Below are 21,709 nucleotides of genomic sequence, written 5' to 3'. Positions count from 1 at the left end.
TATATAATGGCATGTTGATAGATATGGGACAGAACCTGTTCCTTCTAATTGTGTCCCTCTGCCCCCAAACTATCCCCTCTTTGGTAACTGTAGAAGATGATTTTGTTGCATGCTTACTGTATACTATGCTCTATGCTTAAGCACTTTAAGAACATTATTTCCTTTAATGGAAGAGTAATATACTCTTCATTCTAGGGTGGAGTGCATAAGGACTTGGGCTTTAGAGTTAGACTGCCTGGGTTCATTTCCAGTTCTGTCTCACTGTGTGGCCTTGGGTAAATTACTTAGCTATTCTAAATCTCTAAATTGGGTTGTTGTAAGGATTAGAGGTGAAGATGCATGTAAACACAAAGAATAAAATAAATATCAACATTGACACTGAAATAACCACTGAGGTTATTTTTCCTCTGAGGGATTATTTCTCCTCTGTCTCAATGGAAGCTTTGTGGAATTTCGTTGTTGTTTTAAAATTTTTTATACATTTAAAAATTGTGGTAAAATACACATAAGATTTACCATTTAAACCATTCAAAGGTGTACGATTTAGTGCCATTAAGTACATTCACAATACTGTCCAGCCATCACCACTGTTTAGTTCTAGAGCTTTTACATTATCCCAGATGGAAACCTCATACCTATCTCTTCCCATCCTTCCTCTTTCAGCCCCTGGCAACCACTAATCAGCTTTCTGTCTCTGTGGATTTATGTATTCTGGGTATTTCATACGAATGGAATCATACAGTATGTGACCTTTTGTGTCTGGCTTCTTAGACTTAGCATAATATTTTTAAGGTTCGTCCATGTTGTAGCATGTGTCAGTACCTTTTTCCTTTCTGTGGCTTAGTAAGATTCCATTTTGTGAGTATACCACATTTTGTTTATCCATTCATCAGTTTAGAACATTGGAATTCTTTCCACCTTTTGGCTGCTATGAATAGTGCTGGTATGAACGTTTGTGTTCCAGTTTTTGTTTGAACACCTACTTTCAATTCTTTTGGGTATATACCTAGGAATGGAATTGCTAGATCACATGGTAATTCTATCTTTAACTTTTGAGGAACCATCAAGCTATTTTCACAGTGGCTTCACCATTTTACATTCCCACCAGCAATACGCAAGGGTTCCAATCTCTCCACATTCTTGCCAACACTTATTTTCCATTTTTTCTTTGTTTTTATAGCCATTCTAATGGATGTGAGTGGTATCTAATTGTGGTTTTGATTTGCATTTTCTAATGACCAGTGATGTTGAGCATCTTTTTATGTGCTTTTTGGCCATTCGTATACCTTCTTTGGAAAAATGTCTAGTCAAGTCAATTTTTAAATTAGATTGTTTATCTTTTGTTGAGTTTGAGTTCTTTATGTATTATGGATACTAGATCCTTATTAGATATATGATTCGCAAATATTTTCTCTGATTCTGTGGATTATCTTTTCACTCTCTTGATAGTGTCCTTTGATGTACAAAAATTTTTAACTTTGATGAAGTCTAATTTATCCATTTATAGGCATACCTCGGAGATATTGCAGGTTTAGTTCCAGACCACTGCAATAAAGCAAATATTGCAATAAAGCGAGTTACATGAATATTTTGGGTCCCCACTGCATATAAAAGTTATCTTTATGCTATACAATAGTCTATTAAGTGTGTAATAGCATTATGTCTAAAACAATGTACATACCTTAATTTCAAAATTAAAAAAAAGTTACAGTAGTAATACCAAAAATCACTGATCACAGATCACCATAATGAATGTAATAATAATGAAAAAGTTTGAAATATTGCGAGAATTACCAAAATGTGACATGGAGACAAGAAGTGAATAAATGCTGTTGGAAAAATGGCACTGATATACTTGCCCAATGCAGGGTCGCTACAAACTTTCAATTTGTAAAAAAACACAATATCTGCGATGCACAGTATAGTGCAATAAAACAAGATATGCTATTTCTTGTGCTTTTGGTATCATATCTTAAAAACCAGTACTGAATCCACGACCATGAAGGTTTATGCCTATGGTTTCGTCTAAGAGTTTTATAGTTTTGGTTCTTATATTTAGGTCTCTGATCCTTTTTTTTTTTGGCGATACACGGGTCTCTCACTGTTGTGGCCTCTCCCGTTGCGGAGCACAGGCTCTGGGCGCGCAGGCTCAGCGGCCATGGCTCACAGGCCCAGCCACTCCGTGGCATGTGGGATCTTCCCAGACTGAGGCACGAACCCGTGTCCCCTGCATCGGCAGACGGACTCTCAGCCACTGCGCCACCAGGGAAGCCCCCTGATCCATTTTGAGTTAATATTTATGTATGGTGTGAGATAAGGGTACCACTACTTCATTTTTTTTTTTTTTTTCCTACATGTGGATATCCAGTTTTCCCAGCATCATTTGTTGAAGAGAATATTCTTTCCCTACTTAATGATCTGGGCGCTTTCGTGAACAATCAATCAATCATAGATATATGGGTTTATTTCTGGACTCAGTTCTATTTCATTGATCTGTATGTTTGTCCTTATGCAAGTACCACTTTGTTTTGATTAGTATAACTTTGAGGTAAGTTTTGAAATTTGGAAGTTTGAGTCTTCTAGCTCTGTTCTTTTCAAGATTGTCTCAGCTATTTGGGGCCCCTTGCAATTCTATATGAACTTTAAGATCAGCTTTTCCATTTCTTCAAAAAAGGCCTTTGGGAATTAGTTAGGGATTGCATTCAATCTGTAGATCATTTTGTGTAGTATTACTGTCTTAACAATATTAAGTCTTCCAACCCATGGATACGGGATGTCTTTCCATTTATGTAAGTCTTCTTTAATTTCTTTCAGCAATGCTTTAGAGTTTTTAGTGTGTAAGGCTTGCACCTCCTTGGTTAAATTTATTCCTTAGTATTTTATTTTTTTGCTATTAAAAAAATGGTATTGTTTTCTAATTTCATTTTCTGATTGTTCATTAGTATTGTATAGAAATAGAACTTTTTTGTGTTGATCATGTATCCCACAACTTTGCTAAAATTGCTTCTTAGTTCTAATAGTTTTTGTGGATTTTCTACATATAAGATTATATCATGTGCATTAAAAAATTTTTAGAGTTTTACACCAGTGTTTTCCAAGTTGCAGGGCACAGCCTGTTAGTGGGTTGTGAAATCAATTGAATGTGTAAGTTTTGTTTTGTGAAATTTTTGTGTATAAAACATATACATATGCATGTGTTTGAATCCTTATGTAAAATGTATTTCTATTTATTTATTTATTTAATTTTTGGCTGCGTTGTGTCTTTGTTGCTGCACGCGGGCTTTTTCTAGTTGCGGCGAGCAGGGGCTACTCTTCGTTGCGGTGTGCGGTCTTCTTATTGTGGTGGCTTGTTGTGGAGCACAGGCTCTAGGCGCACGGGCTTCAGTAGTTGTGGCATGCGGGCTTCAGTAGTTGTGGCACACGGGCTCGGTAGTTGTGGCTCATGGGCTCTAGAGTGCAGGCTCAGTAGTTGTGGCTCACGGGCTTAGTTGCTCTGCGGCATGTGGGATCTTTCCAGACGAGCGCTTGAACTCGTGTCCGCTGTATTGGCAGGCGGACTCTCAACCACTGTGCCACAGGGAAGCCCCCTAAAATGTATTTCTTACTGTGAATTACAGTCAAAAATGTTATGCCATATTCAGAACATATAATTGGAATATAAAATTGTGGGATTAGTGAAAGGTGAAAGTCCTAGCAGATGCCTTTCATAACCTTGGAAATGATAATTCTATATGGGAAGCTGTTTTCTGCGTACAAAAATAATTGTGCAAAAAATATACTCTCTGTTCATTGGTCACTTTGTGAATAATTAAGCTTGTGAGATTTTTGCTTTTCATGCTCCCAAGGAATCAATTCTTAGCCTGTTTTTGGTACTGTGGAAAAAGTTTCTTACTGAAACTCAAGATATTTTCCTGAGAATGTATTTTATTAAAGATAGTAATCTATTAAATTGCATACAATACTTACTACAAATGACAAAAATAACAGAAAGACACATTGTGAAGGATATTATAAGCTACAAAGATATCTTTTACTCTCCAAAAGATACAAGTTATTGAATATAATAAATGTGTATTTTCAGTAATTATATTAATGTCAAGTTTACTGAATATAGTAAAGAATAAGGGAGAACTTACAACTTTTTAATGCAAATGAAGTACCTTAAAACATAACCGTTGTACACAGATACAAAACTATTATTTTATAGAAAGATAAAGTTATCTTTTTAATAAAATGCACTAGGCTCTTGACAGGATGTCTTTTCCAATCTAATAAGCTGTGTTTGATTTTTCTAAATTGTTGTGCGTGATGTTAAATTGCATCTTTTACCTACAAGTAGTTTTGTGGGGGTTATGGGCTGTGTATTGTAAAGGACATTAGGACTGGTAGTATCACCAGTTGCCCTCTGCCCTCTTTCCTCCACTCCCCATCTACTGACGAGGTATCTTCCCAGTGGTCCCCATGTCTTCCTGACATTCTTTTTACTAAATTATACAACTCAGTGTGTATTAGAATGATCCTGGGCTTCAGAATCAAATAGGACTGTGTCAAATTCTCCTTCTCCCTTATGTTAACTTTATGACTGTGGACAAGTCACGTGACTCCTCTGAAGCCTTAGTTTCTGTTGCTATGTAATGGTGCTAATTCAGGGTTACGTTGAAGAGTAAATGATATTATGCTGTGTATATGACATGTCAAACATGGCATGATAAATACTCAATAAATGGTAGTTATTAAAATACCTGAGTTCTGATCAGTACTCAGTAATTGGTAGTTCCCTTTCTACTCCCAACCAAAACTTTTACACATGCCCTATCGTTTTCAAGTAGAAGCTAACTAATTCTAGTAAGCTCATCTGTGCTGCTGGGTGTTTGTTAGTTACTGGACCACTTTTTCCATATAATTGTGTGGACTTTACTGGTCGTCTTGTGATGCATTAAGCTTTGGGTGATGGGAATTGTGGGATTGCCTTGCTGTCTGATATGAAAATGTGAATATACTGGGTGTGTCTGTTTTTAAGGTACAAAAACCCCACAGATAATAAAAAAGTACCTGTATTTTCCTCTTCTGTAGTTATGTGCTGCTCATCTCCCAACTGCATCAGAGGCACCAAATCATTATCAGGCAGTGTGTCGTGCACTGTTTGCAGAGACAATGGAGCTGTATACATTTCTGACTAAAATTAAGAGTGCAAAGGAGGTAAGTACTACTGCTTTCCTATTTAATGGCATTGTGAAAGAGAAACCTGAATTTTCAACATTGCCTATCATATTATTTAAAATATTTATTGCCATCCTGATGAGTGCTGAAAATCATTCAGGAAAGAAGCAACTTAGGCAGAATTAAATCTGTTCTTTAAAATGTTACTGTGTGAATCCATTTAATAAAACAAAGATTTTCATAAAGCTTCCTTACAAATGGAAAATGTTACTGAACTGGTTTAGTCAGTTTCCCATGTGACTTGCTTTTCACCCTCTTTCTGCCACTCTTCTTTTGTCCATTGTAAAAAAATGTTAGTGTGTCTTTCAGGAAGGGATAAGGATGCAGAGAGGAAGCTACACATCTGATGATTTAACTTTTATAGTGGATGTGATTAAATATTTAATGCAGGAGATATGAATTAACTTTCAGATAATCCAGAATCTCATTTTAGCTATTTTCTTTATTATCTATCAGTGTCTATGAGTTAAAAATACTATGTGTACCCACCCACAGTGGGCCAGTAGTCACTGCATGAGGCAGGGGCTGGCAGCCAACCAGGCCGGGGTCCAGCCGCACTCACCAGCGCACCCACAGCAGTCAGCCCTGCCGCAACTGAAGGCCCATGCAGCCCACAGAGGGTCACTTCTGTCGCATATAGCCCTGGTGCCCAGAGAGGAGTGTGCTGCTGGGCCCCATAGAATGTCTCCTATAGAAGGCTACTTATCCAAGAATGGGAAACACAGCTGACCTACTTAATATATAAAAATAAACCTTCCAAACTCTGTACTACGGAATAGAAAGAGTACAGAGGCAGGGTGGGGGTAGAGGGAGCTTTCCCTTTTTACTTTATATAACTTGTGTATTTTTCAATTTTTATAAAACTTTGTGTAATAAAAACATTTTAGTTGAAAAAAAATTTCATGTAGAGTCCAAAGAGAATCATTCTAATTTATTTACAAGGTGAATTGCCATATTTCACATCCCACAGACAATTGTGAAGATTCTTGAGATCTTTGTAAAGCACCTGGCACGTAGTAAGAGCTCAGTACATGATCAGTGGTGGGTATCATTTCTTTTGTGACTGAAGTATGGAGTTTATCTGAAACACTAGTTTAAAACCCACGATGACACAGTTTGGGGAGAGACACATATGGGATGTGTAATATAGTACACATATGGGATGTGTACTATATTAAATAAAGTACGACTAATTAGTTCTGGTAATATGTAAGTTTATTCAGATCACCCTTAATAAATCACCTTAAATAAATCCATTTTATATGTATGAATAAGAGCTCCAAGCTTTCCTCTTTAGTTCTAACCAGGATACTGCTTATAGTCTGTCTTTTTTGATAGGCTAATGAAAAGTTATGTCTATTTTTCTAGGAATTTATAGAATTGGACCCAAGAAGAAAGTCTTTAACAGGGTAGAAAGGGTGAACTAATTGTTATTTGAAGAATAATTATAAATACGTCATAAACTAGCTTTTCCTCCTGGACAGAACCAGAGGACAGAGGGTCCAGTTAAAAGCTTCCGAGTAAACATCCAAAAGCACATCCTCAATTAAGGTTTAGTAGAGTAGATTTACTAAAAAGATTACTTTTTTTGGGGTAATTGTCTTCTCTAGCTTGTTGGAATTGAGATTGTCTTCTCCAGAGAGGCTAGTGGTATTTTTAGGGCATAAGTAGAGTCCTGTGGGGTTAGAGTGAAGCAAATGAGCTCTTAGAGCCCTTCCAACACAGACAGTCTTAGAAATCATTTCTGAGCTTAAAGAACAGGATTAATAAATTTTCTATTGCAATGAGCTTCAATTTTTTTATTTGTTCTTGATGAAAACTTTGCTTTGCCAGACAAATTCTTAGAAAGGGATTATTTATTTAAATAAGTCTGTTTAAAGAAAATGCACACAAATGGAGTAAAAGAACACGAGTGTTTGGAACCATTGGTGGCTTTTTTTTTTTTTCCGCGGTACGCGGGCCTCTCACTGTTGCGGAGCGCAGGCTCAGCCGCTCCGCGGTATGTGGGATCTTCCCAGACCGGGGCACGAACCCGTGTCCCCAGCATTGGCAGGCAGACTCTCAACCACTGTGCCACCAGGGAAGCCCCATTGGTGGCTTTTGTGATGCCCACAGGGACCAGCTAGGCCCTGGTCAAGGTTGAGGTCGGGGTTTTGGCCGTATCTCACCCTGTCAACTTCTGGCACCACCCCACATCTGGGTCTTCATAGACACGAGTTGTGTCCTGTTTAATCATCTCCTACTCTTGTTCCTTACTTTGCTGATCTCTTCTCAACCTTTTCCATTCTTTTTTTATACAGCAGGTTCTTACTATTCATCAATTTTATACACATCAGTGTATACATGTCAATCCCAATGCCCAATTAATCACACCACCATCCCCACTGCACCGTGGCTTTCCCCGCTTGGTGTCCATATGTTTGTTCTCTACATCTGTGTCTCAACTCTGCCTGCAAACCAGTTCATCTGTACCATTTTTCTAGGTTCCACATACATGCATTAATATACAATATTTATTTTTCTCTTTCTGACTTACTTCACTCTGTATGACAGTCTCTGGATCCATCCACGTTTCAACAAATGACCCAATTTCATTCCTTTTTATGTCTGACTAATATTCCATTGTATGTATGTGCCACATCTTCTTTATCCATTCGTCTGTCAGTGGGCATTTAGGTTGCTTCCATGAGCTGGCTATTGTAAATAGTGCTGCAATGAACATTGGTGTGCATGTGTCTTTTTGAATTATGGTTTTCTCTGGGTATATGCCCAGTAGTAGTGGGATTGCTGGATCATATGGTAATTCTATTTTTAGTTTTTTAAGGAACCTCCATACTGGTCTCCATAGTGGTTGTATCAATCTACATTCCCACCAGCAGTGCAAGAGGGTTGCCTTTTCTCCACACCCTCTCCAACATTTGTTGTTTGTAGATTTTCTGATGATGCCCATTCTAACTGGTGTGAGGTGATACCTCATTGTAGTTTTGATTTGCATTTCTCTAATAATTAGTGATGATGAGCAGCTTTTCATGTGCTTCTTGACCATCTGTATGTCTTCTTTGGAGAATGTCTATTTAGGTCTTCTGCCCATTTTCTGATTGGGTTGTTTGTTTCTTTAATATTGAGCTGCATGAGCTGTTTATATGTTTTGGAGATTAATCCTTTGTCTGTTGATTCGTTTGCAAATATTTTCTCCCATTCTGAGGGTTATTTTTTCGTCTTATTTATGGTTTCCTTTGCTGTGCAAAAGCATTGAACTTTCATTAGGTACCATTTGTTTATTTTTGTTTTTATTTCCATTACCTTAGGAGGTGGATCAAAAAAAGATCTTGCTGTGATTTATGTCAAAGAGTGTTCTTCCTATGTTTTCCTCTAAGAGTTTTATAGTGTCTGGTCTTACATTTAGGTCTCTAATCCATTTTGAGTTTATTTTTGTGTATGGTATTAGGGAGTGTCCTAATTTCATTCTTTTACATGTAGCTGTCCAGTTTTCCCAGCACCACTTATTGAAGAGATTGTCTTTTCTCCATTGTATATCCTTGCCTCCTTTGTCATAGATTACTTGACCATAGGTGCGTGGGTTTATCACTGGGCTTTCTATCTCCTCCCATTGATCTATGTTTCTCGTTTTGTGTCATTACCATATTGTCTTGATTACTGTTGCTTTGTAGTATAGTCCGAAGTCAGGGAGTCTGATTCCTCCAGCTCCATTTTTTCCCCTCAAGACTGCTTTGGCTATTCGGGGTCTTTTGTGTCTACATACAAATTTTGAGATTTTTTGTTCCAGTTCCATAAAAAATGCCATTGGTAATTTGATAGGGATTGCATTGAATCTGTAGATTGCTTTTGGTAGTATAGTCATTTTCACAATATTGATTCTTCCAATCCAAGAACATGGTATATCTCTACATCTGTTTGTGTCATCTTTATTTTTCTCATCGGTGTCTTATAGTTTTCTGCATACAGGTCTGTTGTCTCCCTAGGTAGGTTTATTCTTAGGTATTTTATTCTTTTTGTTGCAGTAGTAAATGGGAGTGTTTCTTTAATTTCTCTTTCAGATTTTTCATCATTAGTGTATAGGAATGCAAGAGATTTCTTTGCATTAATTTTGTATCCTGCAACTTTACCAAATTCATTGATTAGCTCTAGTAGTTTCCTGGTGGCATCCTTAGGAGTCTCTGTGTATAGTACCATGTCATCTGGAAACTGACAGTCTTACTTCTTCTTTTCTAATTTGCATTCCTTTTATTTCTTTTTCTTCTCTGATTGCCGTGGCTAGGACTTCCAAAACTATGTAGAATAATAGTGGTGAGAGTGGACATCCTTGTCTTGTTCCTGATCATAGAGGAAATGCTTTCAGTTTTTCACCATTGAGAATGATGTTTGCTGTGGGTTTGTCACATATGGCCTTTATTATGTTGAGGTAGGTTCCCTCTGTGCCCACTTTCTGGAGAGTTTTTATGATAAATGGGTGTTGAATTTTGTCAAAAGCTTTTTTGCATCTACTGAGATGATCATATGGTTTTTCTTCTTCAATTTTTTAATATGGTGTCTCACATTGATTGATTTGCATATATTGAAGAATCCTTGTATCCTTGGGATAAATCCCACTTGATCATGGTGTACAATCCTTTTAATGTGTTGTTGGATTCTGTTTGCTAGTATTTTGTTGAGGATTTTTGTATCTATATTCATCAGTGATATTGGTCTGTAATTTTCTTCTTTTGTAGTATCTTTGTCTGGTTTTTGTATCAGGGTGATGGTGGCCTCATAGAATGAGTTTGGGAGTGTTCCTCCCTCTGCTATATTTTGGAAGAGTTTGCGAAGGATAGGTGTTACCTCTTCTCTAAATGTTTAATAGAATTCACCTGTGAAGCCATCTGGTCCTAGACTTTTGTTTGTTGGAACATTTTTAATCACAGTTTCAATTTCATTACTCTGATTGGTCTGTTCATATTTTCTATTTCTTCCTGGTTCAGTCTTTGAAGGTTATACCTTTCTAAGAATATGTCCATTTCTTCCACGTTGTCCATTTTATTGGCATAGAGTTGCTTGTAGTAGTCTCTTAGGATGCTTTGTATTTCTGCAGTGTCTGGTGTAACTTCTCCTTTTTCATTTCTAATTTTATGGATTTGAGTCCTCTCCCTCTTTTTCTTGATGAGTCTGGCTAATGGTTTATCAATTTTGTTTATCTTCTCAAAGAACCAGCTCATAGTTTTATTGATCTTTGCTACTGTTTTCTTTGTTTCTATTTCATTTATTCCTGCTCTGATCCTTATGATATCTTTCCTTCTGCTAACTTTGGGTTTTGTTTTTTTTTCTTTCTCTAGTTCATTTGGGTGTAAGGTTAGATTGTTTATCTGAGAATTTTCTTGTTTCTTGAGGTAGGCTTGTATTGCTATAAACTTCCCTCTTAGAACTGCTTTTGCTGCATCCCATAGGTTTTGGATCATGGTCTTTTCATTGTCATTGGTCTGTAGGTATTTTCTGATTTCCTCTTTGATTTCTTTAATGATCTCTTGGTTATTTAGTAATGTATTGTCTAGCCTCCATGTGTTTGTGTTTTTTACGTTTTTTTTCCCTGTAATTGATTTCCAATCTCATAGCATTGTGGTCAGAAAAGATGCTTGATATGATTTCAGTTTTCTTAAATTTACTGAGGTTTGATTTGTGACCCAAGATGTGATCTATCCTGGAGAATGTTCCGTGCACACTTGAGAAGAAAGTGTAATCTGTTTTTGGATGGAATATCCTATAAATATCAATTAAATCTATCTGGTCTATTGTATCATTTAAAGCTTCTGTTCCCTTATTTATTTTCATTTTGGATGATCTGTCAATTGGCGTAAGTGAGGTGTTAAAGTCCCCCACTATTATTGTGTTACTGTCAGTTTCCTCTTTTACAACTGTTAGCAGTTGCCTTATGTATTGAGGTGCTCCTGTGTTGGGTGCATATATATTTATAATTGTTATATCTTCTTCTTGGATTGATCCCTTGATCATTATGTAGTGTCCTTCCTTGCCTCTTGTAACATTCTTTATTTTAAAGTCTATTTTATCTGATATGAGTATTGCTACTCCGGCTTTCTTTTGATTTCCGTTTGCATGGAATATCTTTTTCCATCCCCTCACTTTCAGTCTGTATGTGTCCCTAGGTCTTAAGTGGATCTCTTGTAGACAGCATATATATATGGGTCTTGTTTTTGAATCCATTCAGCAAGCCTGTGTCTTTTGGTTGGAGCATTTAATCCATTCACGTTTACGATAATTATCGATATGTACGTTCCTGTGACCATTTTCTTAATTGTTTTGGGTTTGTTTTTGTAGGTCCTTTTCTCCTCTTGTGTTTCCCACTTAGAGAAGTTTCTTTAGCATTTGTTGTAGAGCTGGTTTGGTGGTGTTGAATTCTCTTAGCCCTTGCTTGTCTGTAAAGCTTTTGATTTCTCCATGGAATCTGAATGAGATCCTTGCTGGGTAGAGTAATCTTGGTTGTAGGTTCTTCCCTTTCCTCACTTTAAGTATATCATGCCACTCCCTTCTGGCTTGTAGAGTTTTTGCTGAGAAATCAGCTGTTAATCTTATGGGAGTTCCCTTGTATGTTATTTGTCGTTTTTCCCTTGCTGCTTTCAATAATTTTTCGTTGTCTTTAATTTTTGGCAATTTGATTACTATGTGTCTCAGCGTGTTTCTCCTTGGGTTTATCCTGTATGGGACTCGCTGTACTTCCTGGACTTGGGTGGCTATTTCCTTTCTCATGTAAGGGAAGTTTTCGACTATAATCTCTTCAAATATTTTCTCTGGTCCTTTCTCTCTCTTTTCCTTCTAGGACCCCTATATTGCGAATGTTGTTGAGTTTAATGTTGTCCTAGAGGTCTCTTAGGCTGTCTTCTTTTCTTTTCATTCTTTTTTTCTTTATTCTGTTCCATGGCAGTGAATTCCACCATTCTGTCTTCCAGGTCACTTATCCGTTCTTCTGCCTCAGTTATTCTGCTACTGATTCCTTCTAGTGTAGTTTTCATTTCAGTTATTGTATTGTTCATCTCTGTTTGTTTGTTCTTTAATTCTTCTAGGTCTTTGTTAAGCATTTCTTGCATCTTCTCGGTCTTTGCCTCCATTCTTTTTCTGAGGTCCTGGATCATCTTCACTATCATTATTCTGAATTCTTTTTCTGGAAGGCTGCCTATCTCCACTTCATTTAGTTGTTTTTCTGCGGTTTTATCTTGTTCCTTCATCTGGTACGTAGCCCTCTGCCTTTTCATCTTGTCTATATTTCTGTGAATGTGGTTTTTGTTCCGCAGGCTGCAGGATTGTAGTTCTTCTTGTTTCTGCTGTCTGCCCTCTGGTGGATGAGGCTATCTAAGAGGCTTGTGCAAGTTTCCTGATGGGAGGGACTGGTAGTGGGTAGAGCTGACTGTTGCTCTGGTGGGCAGAGCTCAGTAAAACTTTAATCTGCTTGACTGCTGATGGGTGGGGCTGGATTCCCTCCCTGTTGATTGTTTGGCCTGAGGCACCCAGCACTGGAGCCTTCCTGGGCTCTTTAGTGGGGCTAATGGCAGACTGTGGGAGGGCTCACTCCAAGGAGTACTTCCCAGAACTGCTGCCAGTGTCCTTGTCCCCATGGTGAGCCACAGCCACCCCCTGCCTCTGCAGGAGGCCCTCCAACACTAGCAGGTAGGTCTGGTTCAGTCTCCCTTGGGGTCACTGCTCCTTCCCTTGGGTCCCGATGCGCACACTACTTTGTGTGTACCCTCCGAGAGTGGAGGCTCTGTTTCCTCCAGTCATGTCAAAGTCCTGCAGTCAGATCGCACTAGCCTTCAAAGTGTAATTCTTTTGGAATTCCTCCTCCTGTTGCCGGACCCCCAGGTTGGGAAGCCTGACATGGGGCTCAGGACCTTCACGCCAGTGAGTGGAGTTCTGTGGTTTAAGTGTTCTCCAGTCTGTGAGTTACCCACCCAGGAGTTATGGGATTTGATTTTACTGTGATTGCACCCCTCCTACCCTCTCATTGTGGCTTCTCCTTTGTCTTTGGATGTGGGGTATGTTTTTTGGTGAGTTCCAGTGTCTTCCTGTCGATGATTGTCCAGCAGCTAGTTGTGATTCCGGTGTTCTCACAAGGGGGAGTGAGAGCACATCCTTATACTCCGCCATCTTGGTTCAGGGCCTTTTTTTCTTAATATATAATTTATGATTCATTAAAATGAAGCAAAAGCTTTGTTGACATATCTAAGCAGAAACTTGAATCTCCATTCTTCTTTCTGGAAACTCTGCTCCATTTTTAAAAGGACCTTCTCAGTACCCTCAGGCTCTTCTCAGGACTCTCGCTCCCCCAAGAGCAGTGCTTTCTCTTGCCTCCCTCTTGTGGGAGGCTGCTCTGTCCTCCACAGCTTCAGATCTTTGGACTGGGGTCGGTTGGTGATATTCCCTCTCTCTGCTGCTTCTAAACAATGACTCTTCATACTTGTACCAAAACCTCATGCCATCTGCTTCTGTTATTCTTGAACCCATTGTCACTGTCATCTGCCAGCATCTTGACTGATTTGATTGATAAAAGAAACTTTAGCTTTGTCTCCTTGACACCTCCTCTACTTCAGTACTCTGCTTACCTGAACACACCTTTGTCCTCATGATAGCCTGTGATCATTCCATCTTGGAAATCGTGGGCTTTCGTTCCTCACCCCCTGCCCATTGAGCTCTTCCACTCACTGCCACCTGAACGGGTATTGTCCCTTGACCTCCCCTTCCCGCTATTTTCTGACAGTTTATCAGTCCTTCCTGGATTCACTTCTTGTCCTGTGTGGCTTAGATTTAGTCACTTCACCAAGAGTTCAGGCCCACATGTCCAACCTGGGTTATTACAGTAGCCTCCTGCTGGTCTCATCTCTGTAAATTCTCTCTGTCCAGTTCACCTTCCACTTTGTCGGGAATGATTGCTGTAGGTCACAGATCTGACCCGAGGAGTCTGGCTCCAGGCCCAAACCTCCGCGTGTTCTTCCAGGCCTGACCTGAGGCCTGCTTTCCCAGGCAGGCCTCCCGGGGGCGGGCTGCCCTTTCTACACGGGACTTGAGTGCTGTACTCTGGTTTTCTGTAGGGGATGGTGAGCTTGGTGTGTCACACCCACAGGCCACAGGGGCACACACACCTGCATTCCTCACCCGTCGCCTGCATTCCTCACCCGGCACCTGCACTCGAAGGACCTTGGCTAAGGCCCTTGCCTCCACTCTTTCCCTCCACCAGCCCTGGGTCCACACATGCAGGGCCCTGCTGTCCAGTGCTCTTTCACAGTGAGAAGATCACCCATCTGCACCGCCTGTCACCTGACCTCACCCAGCACCATTCTGAGGGGAAAATAGAGCAAGGAGAGCAAAACCTCTTTGTTGGCCTCTTGTTTGCGCTGCTGCAGTAAGGGAATAAGGGCGTGGTTGTTATTTTCAGTTTGGCTCCTCCTTCCTGATCACTGGACACCTGGCAGCTTGACAAGGCACTTTGCTTTCTGGTTAACATGGCTCCTCATGGCCTAGAGAGTGAAACCAAACTCCATTGTCTTGCACACGAGGCCTTATGGCATTTCACCTAGTTGTGTTTTTATTCTCCTTTTCAACTCTCCCTTCTTTGCATTTTACACTATCCAGTCAGAATTACTTACAGTTTCTGAATATATCATGCTTGTTGTATGTCTGTGGCCCTAGCACATTTCTGTTCTTTCTGCCTGGCATTCTCTCCCCGCCTTGCCTTCTTGGTGAGCTCCTGTTTACCCACCTAAAGCCTGCTCACGTGGTACCTCCCTCCACCCTTCACTCCCTCTGTCTTATACCCCTCAGTCCTGCACGTCTCATACTCCCCGGGAGTTATTTGCTTGTCTTCGAACTGTTTCTCCACAGCTGGACCAGATAGTGCTTGAGATGAATGACTGTGTTTTGAATCATTTTCTTGTTGGTGACTCTTACTGCAGTGTGTGCATGTAGGAAACACTCTAGAAATGTCTGTTGAACTGAAATGATTTATGCATTCTGTCTGTGTTTTCAGAGCTTCAGAAATGTTCTGGTTGAAAGAAGCCAGTTTTGAAAGCATTTTTGACTATTAGAAACATTTTGACCAAGATATTTCTAGTAAATACAGGAAGTTTTGTGGGCTGTAGATGAGGCCTTTGAGTGCCCTTTCCATTCTTTAAATTTATAAATAAGAACTTACTTAATAGTGAGTCTTGAGAAGGTAAGCTATAAGATATGTGGAAATCCTGGCATGAACATTCTGTACTATTTAATTACAGATTTTATACTACATAAATTGCCTGTCAATACTGAGGTTTTAGGAATAAAGTCTTATAGGGTCCAAATGCATTTCCCTTTCCTCTTCAATGTATGCATTTTTCTTGAAATTAAAGAAAATTTTCATACATATTAGTTCATATATGTATGTTAGTCACTTTAACCTTTAACCTAGTCTTAAGAGTGCTAAATTCACACTAATAATAAAAAACTCTGGGCTAATTTGATTTTTTTTCTGAAGATCTCAAAATACACAATTTTAGAATCGGACGAGGGACTTCCCTGGTGGCACAGTGGATAAGAATCAGCCTGCCAGTGCAGGGGACATGGGTTCAATCCCTGGTCCGGGAAGATCCCACATGCCACGGAGCAACTAAGCCCGTGTGCCACAACTACTGAGCCTGCACTCTAGAGCCCACGAGCCACAGCTACTGAGCCTGCATGCCACAACGACTGAGCCTGCACTCTAGAGCCCGTGTGCTGCAGCTACTGAGCCCACACACCGCGACTACTGAAGCCTGCATGCCTAAAGCCCGTGCTCCACAGGAGAAGCCCGCGCCCCACAATGAAGAGTAGCCCTCACTTGCCACAACTAGAGAAAGCCTGCGCGCAGCAACGAAGACCCAACGCAGCCAATAAATAAATTAATTAAGTTTTTTAAAACCCATGGGATTTCTTTTTAAAAAAAGAATCAGACGATCTTTCTTCTATACCTGTGAGTTACTGTATATCAACTGGAATTTTCAAAGAAATAACGTCTTATTCAACAGGTTGATTGATTATCTGATTATCAGTGATGTTTCAAACAACCATATATCTGTGTGTGTGCGTGTGCTTGTGTGTGCGTGTATAAAATTAGGGTAAAATATTAGTATCAAAACATTTGAGCTCAGTTGTTGATAATGTATTGATTTGATAGACCAAAAGTACTTTAATTATATTAAACCTCTTATATGCTCAATTGGCAGTTTATTAAAATATAAAACCCATAACCTATTTCCAAGTGTTATAATTGTTCTATAAAGTGGTCATTACATTTACCAGACCTAGCTACTTTATAAAGCACAAGGCCTTGTAGTCCATCTATTTATTTAGAAAGTAAATTCATTTTCATAATGATATCTTTTCATGATGTGATGATTTCCTTCTTAAACAATGAATGAGACCCTTTAAGGTGGTTCTCCAAACGATAGAGAAGATTTGAATAGGCTGCTGTTATTGTGTCTCAAAGGCAATTTGATATCCTTGAAAGTGAGTACGTGTTCCCATGTCTTATAAGCAATTTGATATTCTCGTATGTAAGTGTAGATGGAGGGACTGTCTGAGCCGTCCATTTAGTGCATAGGGTCGCGTGAAAGAAGAGATGGCCCGTGCCCTCGTGCCAGTGAACCCCCCCAGCCCAACTCGACTGGCTAGAGCTGGTGAGCATGTGCAGTGGGGAGGGGAGGATTGAGCTTGGCAATTTCAAGTGTAAATTACTTTGTTGGAAAAAAGGAAATTATATTAATGGCAGTGTGCTTTAATTCATTGCTGTCTAAGTAGTTTTTGATCATCAGTCCCTGGTTTTGTTATTATTACATGAAATTATTTATCAGTTCCTCATACTTTAAGCCCTACAGCCGCAAAGTGGCTGCTGTTGTTTGCATCATTTAGTCTTCATGACCAGTCCTGTGACTCTCACTTTGTAGATTAGTAAACTGAGGCTTAGCTTAGAGGTTCCCATAGAAGGAAGTTCTCAGCACTTCTGATGCCCGTGTTTCCATCCTCATTCCGCTCTCCAGCCTGGCGAAGGTGCTCTCTGCAGTTATTCCTGTTTTCTTGTAAGAACAGTCACCTGCAACAGACTTGTCCATGGCTGACAAGAGTCCCTGGAGGAAAGTGCAGGTGTACGCTTTGATACAGGCTTTTAATCAGGGTTGGGAAGAAGTGGGTGTGAGCCAGAGAGAATAAAATTTGGAGTTGGGGGAGAAGGGGGCTCATGAGGGAACATGTGCGAGAGCGTGTGTGTGTGTGTGTCTGTCTGTCTGTCTCACACACGCACACAGATGGGAATGGGATGGGAGGAGGGACGTGTCATGTTAGGTTTAGGTATGAAGTACTATGGAAATGGAAATGTCAAAGATTGAGATAAAATTATTTCCAGACTAGAAAGTCAGTTGACTGATTACAGTATGTTCCCAGCCTGCTGTAACATTATTGCCTCCACATTTAGTGTGTAGTGTGCCCTACCCACCTTCTCCAGGAAATCCTTTCACAGTAGAGGTGTAACTCTATTTATCGTTGTAGAAAAAACTTGATGTATCAGGGAAGTACACTGTTTAAAAAGAACCTTTTGAAAAAAAATCTTGTTTTCAAGCAATAACTCATTTTTCATTTTTATTATATTTAAAATATATCAACACCAGTCATTTTTTAAAGCCCCTTTTGTGTTGGTGAATCATATTCTTCCACTCATTAGTCATGCGACTGGCTTAAGTCAAATAGCCTTTGCTAGATTTCTGTTTACTTCACTTTAAAAAGGGAAGTGGGGGCAAAATAGACATGCTCAGATTCCTTCTAGTCATAAAATGCTCTGCAGAAAGTGCAATTCATGTGACTAAATCTTTGTTCTATTCATTCAAGATTTTCCTCATTTTTGTACCAGTCTTGTTTTGTGTAGGCAAAATATATACAGATAAACATTTAAAATGCATTCCCAGTAAAATTTGCTAGGAAGTTAATGTATACTATTTTATATCATATTTTATCCATTTTTTAAATCCGGTTTTATATTATATTTTAAATTCAAGATGGATTTCATGAAAGCAGTTCAGTGTTGTAGATTTTATAGGAAAGCTCAGTGTTGTCAGTATTGAGCTGTAAACTCAGTACTGACATTGCTACTGTACTGATGTCAGTGAGGACTAAAACTTCTGTATTTTATTTATTTTTAAATTTATTTATTTATTTATTTGACTGCACCAAGTCTTAGTTGCAGCATGCAGGATCTTTACTTGCAGCATGTGGGATCTAGTTCCCTGACCAGGGATCAAACCCGGGCCCCCTGCATTGGGAGCACAGAGTCTCAGTCACTGGACCACCAGGGAAGTCCCAAACTTCTGTATTTTAAAATCTAACGGTAAGCAAATTCCTGGAAAGAAGAAATTCCTAATATAATAATATTAGTCATAAGTGAATGAACAGTAAAAATAATTGAACAGGGCTTCCCTGGTGGCACAGTGGTTGAGAGTCTGCCTGCCGATGCAGGGGACACGGGTTCGTGCTCCGGTCCGGGAGGATCCCACATGCCCCGGAGCGGCTGGGCCCATGAGCCGTGGCCACTGAGCCTGCGCGTCTGGAGCCTGTGCTCCGCAACGGGAGAGGCCACAACAGTGAGAGGCCCATGTATCACCAAAAAAAAAAAAAAAAAAAAAAATCATAATAATAATAATTGAACATTATGAAACATGTTCATATCATTGCAATAAGAACTCTTAATTAGAAGGCACGTAAAAGGTTTTTAAAGCACGTAATTTTGGTTAGAAGATTATATACTTAAAGTGATGAAAGTTTTCTCTCCCCTTGCAGTTTCTTGTGCCATACATGTAAATAACCCCAGAATGAAGGTAGAATACCCCCAAACATCTTGATCTTTGAGGGATAAGATGTCTAATATCGTTAAGCCATCTTGGATTTCTTCAGAGGCAGGCTATCACAGTGTAGATTGTCATTTCCGATTATCTGATCATAATGATCTTTATCTCTTCTTAAGTGTGAGTGCACCTGTGGTGCTTGATTATTTAGTTGCTTGTTGACATCTTAAACTCCTCTTATAAATGCTATGTTCATTCACCCTCTGAATTATGGTTCTTCATTTGTATCCTTCAGTCCTCAGCTGAAAGGACGTCTGAGGCGTCTCCTAAATGCTCTTATGTAGTGAGCGCACTTGGCCTGTTTCTTTAAAGTCACATTACTCTTGTGTATTTCCTTTCTAGCAGCCATCACAGTCTAGAGTTGTTTTGCTGGTCTCTTTTCCCCCTCATTCATATCTGCCACTAGGATACATTCTCACTGAGGGCAGAGATCTTTTCTGTCCAATTCACTGCTGCAACCGCAGTGTAATAGGGCCTATATAAATCTTGGATCAGCGTTGAATGACTTAGAGAACTGTGGCAGGTGTTGGACATCTGATTTCTGCCACCTCTTTCGAATCGTGGTCCCCTGACACTCCTGACTTGTCTCCAGATGCAGAGCCTCCTTCGCGTTCTTACCTGTGCCTTGCTCGTGCAGTGGTCTGCGTCTCTTGCCTGAGTTGTGGCAAAGCCTCCTAATGGAGGATAGACTGTATCCTCCAGCGTTCCGTCCCCGTGTACAGTCTATCCTCCAGTGTTCCATCTATCCTCCAGCTTTCCGTCCCTGTGTAAAGATGTGTTGACTCCTTGATGCTTGTAGGTGGAAAGTTTAGACCCTTTAGCACAGCATAGGGACCGTTTACAGCCGGGCCCCAATCTGACCTCTCTGGGCTCTTCATTCCCTGTTGCTCACCACGCGTTCACGCTTTGCTACCTTCCTCCAGCCCCTGATTGCCGAGGGCCTCTGCACCTGCTGGAAATGTCCTTCTCCTCTCTTCTCTCACATAGAAAATGCCTACTTAAGACCTAACTCAGATGTCCACTGTTCTGAAATGCTTCTGCTGATCGAAGTTAATTTCTTTATTCTCTGTGTTCATTCATAGAGCACTCTGCTCTGGCTTCTGTCACTCATCACAGTGTATTGGAATTACCATTTACGTTCGTCTCCTCATTAGACTGAACATCTTAGGGACAAGGACCATGTTTATATTCCCAACCTTGTCATAGAATTAGGGACTGAGGACAGCATCTCCTGTCATCTTTTTAGGAATGTTCCCCTTGCTGCTTCCTCAGCTTAGGACAACACTAGGGCCCTTCATTAATGAGATTTTTTTCAACCTAGTAAATGTCACATTTTGTTCTATAGTTGAATTTTCCTAAGTGTTTAACACATTAACATTCAAGAAGAAATAGAGCAAAATAGAATCAGCCTTAAGTCCTTTATAGTCCATCCCCTTGTATTCGAGCTGCTGTCCAAAGTGGGAACCTGAGGAGTAGGGGGTGAGATGGAGTGCTACTGGATTTTTATAATTTTTTCAAAGATTTCCACTCGGGCTTCCCTGGTGGCGCAGTGGTTGAGAGTCCGCCCGCCGATGCAGGGGACGCGGGTTCGTGCCCCGGTCCGGGAGGATCCCACGTGCCGTGGAGCGGCTGGGCCCGTGGGCCATGGCCGCTGAGCCTGCGCGTCCGGAGCCTGCACTTCTGGAGCCTGTGCTCTGCAACGGGAGAGGCCACAACAGTGAGCGGCCCACGCACCGCAAAAAAAAAAAAAAAAAAAAAAAAAAAGATTTCCACTCTAAGGAAATGTATGTGCTTTGGGAAAAAAGATCCAAAGCCCACAGCTGCAGCTCTGGGCTCAAACAATTTATGTCACTTTCACATAAACATTTGTAATCCCTGACTATCTCTTATTCATTGCCTTTGTGAGCACTTTAAACTTCGTGATAGTCCTGATAAGCAGGCAGTTACTGTTTGTGTCCCGCCTCATTTTATAGAGAGGAAAGCTGAAGCACAGTTTAACAAACTATAATCAATTAGCTGCCCATAGTGATAGAAAGAATTGGGATTAACACTCCTTTCTAAGGATTTAGAAATAGTGACAAACACCAAAAATGGATCTTGCAGTAGGAGATGAGGATGTACAGGAGGATTCCATAAACCTGAGTGTGGGGGTGGGCAGAGACTGGGGGACTTTCGGGGACCTGTGAGAATGCAGCAGCCATATTTGGCTATTGCAAATCCTGGCGAGTAGAGAAGCACTAGGTCCCAAAGGAATTAGGATCAATTGGCAAAATTTATTCATTCATGCAACAGTTGTGTCATGTGTCTCCTACATGGCAGGTGCTACTACAATGAATAACAGCAAGTATTTCTCTCACGCTTATCCTGTGCAGACACTGCTCTAAGGCTGTGGTGTGCATTAAGTCTGCAGTTCTCCCAACAGCCGTGCATTCAGTGCTCTTACTATTTACATTTCACTGGGGACACAGTGGTGAACAAGATACTCCAGTAAGAGCCACAGCCCAGGAGCAGCCAGTCCAGCAGTGGGATGCGGGCTGTGGCGTGTGAATGGAGGCACCGTGGAGGCACCTGTTTCCTCTTCCGGTACTCAG

General features: G+C 40.2%; 1 protein-coding gene across 1 annotated transcript in view; it reads left to right on the top strand.

Moving 5' to 3' along the window:
- The window catches only part of SPIRE1 (spire type actin nucleation factor 1), a 204,692-nt gene that overhangs the window by 129,570 nt on the left and 53,413 nt on the right, over window positions 1-21,709 (top strand). The window contains exon 5 of the mRNA XM_065889479.1: window positions 5,074-5,199. Coding sequence (XP_065745551.1) covers window positions 5,074-5,199 — 126 coding nt within the window. The remainder of the gene's footprint in view (window positions 1-5,073; window positions 5,200-21,709) is intronic.

The sequence above is a fragment of the Phocoena phocoena genome, chromosome 13 (assembly GCF_963924675.1).
Source record: "Phocoena phocoena chromosome 13, mPhoPho1.1, whole genome shotgun sequence".
NCBI classification, from domain to species: domain Eukaryota; kingdom Metazoa; phylum Chordata; class Mammalia; order Artiodactyla; family Phocoenidae; genus Phocoena; species Phocoena phocoena.
Note: the sequence above shows the minus strand (reverse complement) of the source record. Positions and strands in the feature narration are given on the sequence as shown.